Here is a 9,117-nt window from a genome sequence, read left to right as displayed (position 1 = left end):
TGAACTACAATTAAGTAACATTTTATTTTGAAATGCACATGAGTATTTACATTGTGAGGGGCCTTGTGTATATTCCACTCTTGGGTTTCTGAAGACCTCCACATTTTGAAAATGGATGATAGACAAATTTGGACAAAAACTTTCACAACTGAAGCCATTTTATAATGTAGAAATTCCTTTTTCCTATTTTAAGTAAGGAAAGTCCATTCTTGAGAATATGTTGTCCAATTACTAGAACACTTTCAGGATTTGTTACTTGTCTGTGATTTATACTGACTCCACCTTCTGTTATCATCCGATACCTGAAAATAGAAAAGTTTTATAACTAGGAGCACTCACCTGACCCGACTAATGCCTTAAACATGAGGCTAGGTGTCAGGAAGCTGCCTGTGCTCATCTGAACTTAACACTGCAGCTCAGGTGGCTCTTACAATTGTGATCTTCCTGCCTCAACTTCTCAAGTATCTGAGATTACAGGCCTGAACCATCAGGCTCAACTAAATCCACTTTGAGCAGGGCAGTGGTGCTCATGCCTTTAATCTCAGTACTTGGAAGGCAGAGGTAAGTGGATTTCTGAGTTTGAGGCCAGCCTGGTCCACAGAGTGAGTTCCAGGACAGCCAGGGCTACACAGAGAAACCCTGTCTAAAAAAAAAAAAAAACAGAAATATATCAGCTTTGACAGATTCACTTTCAGAATTTATCTAGTCTTGTGGTGGGAAAACTCCCAGACAGATTCCGAAAAACAAAAAAGAACAATTTTGCTTTTAAAGTATGCTACCTGTAGATACAGGTAATGAATAACCCCACTAGAATCTTTAGAAATGATAAGAAACTGGAAAATTCTGAGACTATGAACTAGTACTGTTTAAAATAAAAACAAAATTCTTAATCAGCTGATTTCATAAATGGGAAATCAATAGCTGGTTTAATAAATATATGCTAAAAAGTAAGTTTAACTGAATTTTACATTCAGTTCATTCAATAAAGAGCTTACTGTGTGCTAAACAAACATTAGTATTAAAGAGAGAGGACAATGCTGACATACCAGTTTCTCTAGCATGGTGCTGTGCTGTGAGGACTAGATGAAGAACTGGGGAACACTGACTGGGTCGTAAGCTCTGGGAACTTCCTTGATACATAAGGTGTTAAGACACTGGATGACAGCAGGAATTTTGACAAGGCGAGGAAACAAAAGGGACCCTTGAAAGTGGCATGTGTTACTAAACAAAGTTAAGCAGCTCAGTGAACACAGCTTTATAAAATCAAGCCTACAACAAAATTCTATTTACAACTGTATTTCTTCTAGGCAGGCTGTTTCCAGGCTGAATATTATACAGACCAACCCTATGTATGGTATGAAAAATGTAGCATTACTTCTGACTGTAGCTAATTTGGGTGATTTAAATAGAGGTTAAAGTTAGTTATCAGCAAATTAGTTATCAGTGAAGTTCATAAGAAGATTCAGAAAACTAGACTTGATGTACAGAGAATTTGACTCCAGGTTAAATTTGGCACATTATTAGGGAATAAATAAATAAGGTTGAGTGGCAGGTCATGAACAGGGAGGAGACATATTTATCTACACACACAATTTAGATCTCACTGGAGAGTCAAACATTCCAAAACAAAGAAAGCAACTGTAACAAATGTCACTCATGTAGTAACCATGGGCAAGTGACAGGAACTTTATGTACAGAGTCCAAGGGATGAGGCACTTACTTGGGTTTTCTGGTTATTGCTTTTCCTTCTACCTGTTACTGTTATAAATGGACATTGCATTCCATATCACTTCTTGTAGAGCAAAAGTATTCCCTAATAATATGGTAGAACTAAGAAATTGCAATATGCCATTTTCTTCTGCAAAAGAAAAATGTAATTCTCCAGAATACTCTCTAGTTTATAAATTTTATGAAGTTCTATTTCTATTCTCATTTCTTTTCAGTAATTAAATTTTAAAATAGATCCTATCCTCCAAAGCCCTGAGGCTACAAGCAAAGTATGAGGGAAGTTGTACGAATCTTCGCCTCTCTGTCAACAAATCCCTGAGCTGAATGATGCAACACTTGAAGGAGTCCTTCAGAGTTCAAGGTATTTTCTATGTATGAACTCCCGGTTTGACTTTATTGTTTGGCTTAACCCAACTTCTGCAAGAAGTGAGTTACATTAAAGCACTGCCAGGAAAACACCCTGGAAACATTATGTGAAGCACAATTTTGCCTCGAATTAAAAATCACAAAACCTTACCCTCGAGGGCCATCAGGAATGGCGTTTGCTTTACGGCACGTGTCTATGACACTCGTTCCAGGATCAAGAACTAATTCAGAAAATGAAGCTTCTTTAAACAATTCTTTTAACTCTTGGTCAGACATGACCTCCAGTGCCTCTATGCTGCTATGGTAAAGGGCTTGTGTACACCTGAAAAACATAAAGCTACATTAGGGACCGTTTCACCCCCAACCCCACACAAACCACCAAATAACTATAGAGTGCCCACTGTGTTCCACAGTATGTGTTTCAACAGCAATATCTATTTTGTGTAATTCACTAACTTAAAGACTTCTCTAGTAAAGACAACATAAAAATACTTAAGTTAAATACAGTACAAGTTAGTAATCCATAAGAAACTCTTAAAACATCATTTCCATTTTTTCTTGTCTATCCACTAACTTTCAGTAAGTTTTAACTTTTCTCAGAATTCCTTAGTTGCCTGTAGTTCTTTGTTGAGGGGTGGGGCCTCATGAGATTTCTCCCTTCCATGATGACATACATACATTCATTCATTCATACATACATACATACATGTTTAGGCAGTCATACTGTGGTATCGTGGGTAAAGCTTCCTTGTCATTTCCAGGACACATTCTCACAGCCAATTTCCCAGACACCCTTTTGTCCCCTTCTCTCAAGATGTTCTGTGAGCCTTATGTGTAAAGGAGCTGTGTTATAGATATATCATGTTATAGATATATAGACTATTAACTAGCCCATTAGCTGTTGTAAAGCCAACCTTTTAGCAGAGTCCAGACCTTCTTGTCCGTGAACAAGCTTTGTTACTTCTGCAGCAAGTCGTTTCTGAGCAACTCGCTTTTCTGGTTCTTTGACATGTAACTGCATGATGTGATCAATCTCTGGGAGGGGAAGGAAAGTGAAAAGCTTCAGGTACCTGCAGGACAGAGATGAAACATTCCATGTGCATCCACTAGCTTATCTTGGGAAGAAAAACCCTAAATTCACTTTTGAATTTATTAATGAAAAACTGTAGAATGTACTTATACAGTACACTAAGACACATAACCCCAATGGACAATATTTTTCAATACTTATTTTCCATTTTCCTTAAGTAACAAAATAGTGCAGAAATGTGTGCCTCCTTCCTAAGCATACTTTGACATTTTTGTTTTATGTATATCCTTAAAAATTTGACATGAGAGGGCTAGAGAGAGATGGCTCAGCAGTTAAGAACACTGACTGCTCTTCCAGAGGTCCTGAGTTCAACTCCCAGCAGCCACATGGTGACTCACAAACCATCTATAATGGGATCTGATACTGTCTTCTGGTGTCTGAAAACAGATACAGTGGGTGTACTCATACAAATAAAATAAATTAAAAAAAAAAAATGAAGAGCATTCCATATGTTAACTTTTGCAAAATGCTATGAAGAGAAAGCACATATCTATCACAAAGCGTAGTGAACCATTATGAAGCAAAAACCTATGAAATCATCCTCTTAAGAAATACAAGATTATGAGTAAAATGCATTTTTATTTCTAACTTACTTTGGCACACCAGCATATTCAGACTTATGATGTCACAAGCACAGCTTTCAAAGCTATTAATATTCTGTGATTTACTCTACTGTGGCCATTGTGTCTACTTTTGAACATATGCTAATCATGCTACAAGTACCTATATTTTTCTTAGTATACACATGCATGAATTTCTGTTAGACATGCTATCCAGTAGAGGTTATTTTAGACCATAGTTTATATACAAATTTATTTTAGTAAGGATTGGCAACTACTATTTCAAAGATCTCTAAGTTTATTCTTGCATCACTCTAGAATAGTTGGTACTGTTATTGGTGCAACAGGAAACACAGACCAACACATCTGACTTGAGAAGTTTTCTTCCCCTTTTGAAATTTGCACTTGGATAAAGCTGGATCCGTGATTATATAACAAAAGATTTGAGGACCAGCAAGAATAAAACAAAATTAGTTTATGAAGATTAAGATAGAGTACACAATTTAGACTCACACGAGTGGTGTCTTCACAACAGCTACCTACATTTGGGATTCTATGGCTAAGTTCCAAGCCTCAAAAGATGTAAGAGGTAAGACTTAAGCCAGAGGCTGTCTTGAGCAACTTAGAACATCGCATTTTTTTCTCCAGACCTGGGATGTAGCTCAGTAGTTAAGCACCTACCTAATAAAATAGCCATTCAGCCCTGGGTTCAACTCTAGTATTGTAAAAATAAACAAAATTATGACAGTTAATGGCAATATCATGTGACATAATAATTTACACCTTAAATACAATGAAAAAACCTACAAAGAAAAAGATTCACTAGCTAACACTGAATCATAACTACATATTAATTTTCTCAAATGCCTATTAAAAGCTTACCTTTCTACAGAATCATCTTGCTGTCTGACAAAGAACTGATAAAGTTCAAACGGTGATGTTTTCTCTCTGTTTAGCCAAACCGCATTGCCAGCAGACTTTCCCAGCTTTGCTCCAGTTGTACTTGTAATTAGAGGTACAGTGATTCCGAACACATCCTCTCCAGTCAACCTACACATACATTCATGGTATTCTGTTACGCACAATTAGTTCCACCAAGCACAGTACACATGTAAGTCTGGTTACTTACTATATGTTTTAAAAACCCTTTCTCAGTCTGGACTCAGGTCCTCAAGAACCATAAAAACACGCATTTTATATTTACATGTGTCGTGCTTAAGTGCAATTGTAGGAATGCACCTGAGCAGGTCAACAGGACGTGATTTTTTGAAGGATCAGGTAGAAAAATGACAAAGTTGGGCGAAAGGGTACCAGGGGGTACATTTAGAAGGTGGCTTTGAATATTTTTAAATGAGTTTTGTCCTGTAGCACAGGAACCAGCCATGTACTCTATGTTCCTCAAGAAAACTGTGAGGGCTGGAGAGGTGGCTCAGTGGTTCTTCCAGAGATCCTGAGTTCAATTCCCAGCAACCATGTGGTGGCTCACAACCATCTATATTAGAATTTGGTGCCCTCTTCTGGCATGCAGGTGTTACATGGAGATCAATCTTTAAAAAAGAAAACGCTGTGAAAATCTTTATGGAGGCGAAAAGCTAAATTAATGCACATAGTTCTAAACAGAAGTCCAATTATTTTCAGGATAAATAACAATTTCTAAAGAAACTGAAGGCGACTTAGGGAAAACCGACAAAATCCAAATTTTGAATATCGATCGGTCTGCTTCCAGCAGCTCTAACTCCCAGCTCTAGCTTACAATCTTCCTAACGAATAACACACTACTTCTGTATACTTGTCCCCCGGTTTCCGTAGGCTCTAACAATTCTAGCTTACTTGTGGATGAACTCGTAGCCAGACATGATGTTGCCCAACTGATCTGATCCGCCCAGTTGGACCCGGCATCCATAGTGCTGGAAAAGGTAGTAGAAGTCATAGGCCTGGAGCACCTGGTAAAAGAACTCCGCCAAGCTCATGCCCTCGGGGCTCTTGAGACGCGACTGCACGCTCAGCCGGCTCAGCAGCGTGCCCATGCGGAAGTGGCCGCCCACCGTGGCCAGGAAATCCACCAGGTGCTGCTTCTGGAACCAGGCCGCGTTGTCCAGCACCGTGAAAGAGCCCCAGGGCCGGCCGTCCGCGAAGAGGCGCGCGTGGTTGGCCGCCAGGGCCTCGAGCCCTCGCCGCAGGGCGTGCGCGTTGGCCCGCACGCACTCCGCGCTCAGCGCCTCGCGCCCCTTGGTCCGGCCGCTGGGGTCCCCGAGGAGGGCCGTGGAGCCTCCCACGAGCGCGATCACGTTGTGGCCGGCTCGCTGGAAGTGGAACAGCCCCAACAGAGTTAGCAGGTGCCCCACGTGGAGCGAGTCGCCCGTGGGGTCGAAGCCGCAGTACACCGTCTGGGGGGACGAGCCCGCCCTGCGGCGGTCAAAGAGTTCGGGGAGCTCTGTCTTCGTGCCGCTCTCGGGGAAGAACTCCTTGAACAAGCCGCGGGCCCTCGGTGCCACCAGTATTCCCCGCGCGCCCGGGCGCACCGCACGCGACCCTCGTAGCCAGACCAGGGACTGCGGAACGCGGCACAGGCGCCTCAGCATGGGCGCCGCCATCTTGCGGGACACGCAAGGCATGCTGGACCTCTGTCGCCCGCGACCGCAGGCTTCTCGGTGTCTCTCTACGCATGCTCGGGCGGGGCGGGAGGCCTGTTAGGCTTTGGTGCCTTAGGCACCTGGGATGTGGACCGACTGAGTTCAGTCTTGCGGTCCCCACTGTTCCTCTATAATTTCATTCCCGTTTTCTCAGAGAGGATGTCGTGATAGTTCTTCCTGTCTCACAGCTGTGGTGAAAGCACTTGGCGGTGTAGTAAGCGCTCGACAAATGTTTACTGTCGTTTAAATGATCATGAAAAACCTGTGATGCTCAAGTCCCAATAAGTCTTGGACCTGTAGAAAGAACACGGAGTGGAGTGGAGACGAAATTTCTTTGTACCAGTTTTCCCCAGTTAATGAGAGCCTCGGCACAGTACAGGCAGGCAGGCAGGCGCGCGCGCGCGCGCACACACACACACACACACACAGACACCCACGTCATTAGTGTGTGTCCTGAAGGTGGCAGTCTCCTCCTAGCAAGAGGAAAGTCAATACAGGAAAGAACTCCCTGTGTTTAGTATAACAAAAACCGGAGTCATTCAGAGTCATAACGTATTAGGTGCTTTTAGGAATCCTTTCACCAGGATGGACTCCCATTTGCAATTGTATGGCAAGTGAGCCAGCCCCCAAGTCCCATTGTAGATTCTGACTAATTTCCTTTAAACATTTTAATTAGCGTACACAAATTGTACAAAATAATGAATTTATTCTGAAATTTCCATATATGAGTAGACGTGGGCCATACTTTCAAAACTCCCTGATTTATGTGGAGTAGCATTATTGAGAATGTGCCATTTGTGGCCAACACCTACCATTGTGAGAGAAGTAGGGGTTACGGAAGAGGACAGAGAACAATTGAGCCAGGAGTAAGTAGCAGTAGAGGTGTGCTGGCTAGTTTTATGCCAAGCTGACAAAGTTAGAGTCATTGAGGTACTTAAACTGAGAAAATGCCCTCAACCAAAGTGGCCTATGAACAAGGCAGTGGTGAATTTTCTTGATAGGTGATTGATGTGGGAGGGACCGGCTCACTGTGGGTGGTGCCTCCTGATAGGTCCTTTCTCCGGTAAAATGAGCCAATTCAAACCAGATTAGATTATATTAAAAGCAGATTTACTGGCCCCCTAGAATTGAGGCCAGGGGGGGTCGCCATGGGAGGGGGGGGGAAGAAAGGGCTTTTGGCAGGGGGTGGGGAGAGAGAGAGAGAGAGAGAGAGAGAGAGAGAGAGAGAGAGAGAGAGAGAGAGAGAGAGGAGAGAGAAAGAGAGAGCAAAATGTCTAGATTGTATAACAAAGAGCGTCTGGAGGAAGGGCAGCCCATTCCCTGGGCTGGAATGTTCAGGGTTGGGGATAGGGTATGCCAGGTAGAGACTTAGGGATGCTGAGAGAACCTGGAAGCCAGATCTGTTTTCATATGTAAAATATGCACCTCAGATTCTTGTCCCAGGGTCCCAAAAGAAACACCACCCTTGGTGGTCCTGGGTGCTAAAAGAAATCAGGCTGAGCAAAAAATGTGGAATAAGCCAGTATGTAGCACTCCTTCATGACTTCGGGTTTAGTTCCTTCAGGAGTCTTTCTGACTGGAGTTCTTGCCCTGACTTCCCTGAATGATGAATTATAAGCTATAAAGTGAAATAAACGATTTTCTTCCCAAGCCATTGGTCATATTGTTTTATCACGGCAATAGAAAGCTCAGGCCAGACAAGAGTCATTCAGTATCCCAGGGGAAGTCAGGAGCTGAGATTTCCTTCCATAGTCTTCCAAACTGAAACAAGGAGGTAGGCTGTTCTACTTTATTACCAGCTAATCTTTAAATATGGAATGCTCTTGGAGAGAAATCCGCACGTTGGGCAAGCCTTTTGGCTGAGAGCTATATGCAGAAGACAACATTCACGTTCCTGAAGGAGAATCCTGACCCATCCCCAGACCATTAGCTACAGATCTTTCCATGTCCTAATACTAAGGTATTTGAAGAAGACATTTATTTTAGTGGTTTATTAATTTGTTATTTTGATTAATCAATGTATTTGCTCATCTAATTATCAGTGAGTTTAATTTCTCGTTGCCAGTAATATTGTAATATTACTGGTAATATTCTCTAATACTGGTAGAAAATACCCCAAGTGTTCTCTCATATGTTACTCAAAATATCTTTAAAATTCTAGTCAGAATCTGTTGATCTGCACTTTGATCAGAGACAGACTGTAAAATGCATTGCAGGAAGTTCTGAAAGCCTAACAGATACTGGTACTTAATACTGGGAAAAATCTTTCACTTACAAGTTTGGGTTAATATAACAAATACCTACATATTGTGACTTTAAAGAACATGGCAACAGTTGGATATTAGAAAGTATGACTTCATATTTGCACTAGCTTCAGTACTGCTTTTCTTTACAAACAAATGCTGTTGTGACAGCATTTCATGATGGTCCCATACTTGATGGAAACGTTTCTCAGATGATGAAAAATTTAAAACTACTATTTAGTGTAATGGGACTGACAGCTCCTGAATAAATGCCTAGGCCATATAGCTAGGCTTGTTCACAACTAGGACATAACTTATTAACACATTTATTCTATTCTAAGTTCTGCCATGTGGCTATTTAGTAACCTCTCCTTCTTACTCTGGCTTACATCTTCCTCAGAGTCTCACTAGCAAATCTCCCTCATCAAACTGACTCCACTCTCTGTCTCTGTCTCTCTGTCTCTGTCTCTCTGTATCTCTCTGTCTCTCTCTGTCTC

General features: G+C 41.8%; 1 protein-coding gene across 1 annotated transcript; it reads right to left on the bottom strand.

The window, feature by feature from the left end:
- On the bottom strand, positions 1–6,351 carry Yars2 (tyrosyl-tRNA synthetase 2). The gene is made up of 5 exons (XM_021185072.1): positions 5,575–6,351; positions 4,627–4,794; positions 3,009–3,164; positions 2,246–2,416; positions 1–302 (listed from the first exon to the last, which is right to left on the bottom strand). The coding sequence occupies exons 1-5, from the start codon at positions 6,336–6,338 to the stop codon at positions 143–145; spliced, it is 1,419 nt and encodes a 472-aa protein (XP_021040731.1). The 5' UTR covers positions 6,339–6,351; the 3' UTR covers positions 1–142.
- Between the last annotated feature and the right edge of the window lie 2,766 nt (positions 6,352–9,117).

The sequence above is a fragment of the Mus caroli genome, chromosome 16 (assembly GCF_900094665.2).
Source record: "Mus caroli chromosome 16, CAROLI_EIJ_v1.1, whole genome shotgun sequence".
Taxonomy (NCBI): Eukaryota; Metazoa; Chordata; class Mammalia; order Rodentia; family Muridae; genus Mus; species Mus caroli.
The sequence above is the reverse complement of the archived record's forward strand: the minus strand, read 5'-3'. Positions and strand labels throughout refer to the sequence as shown.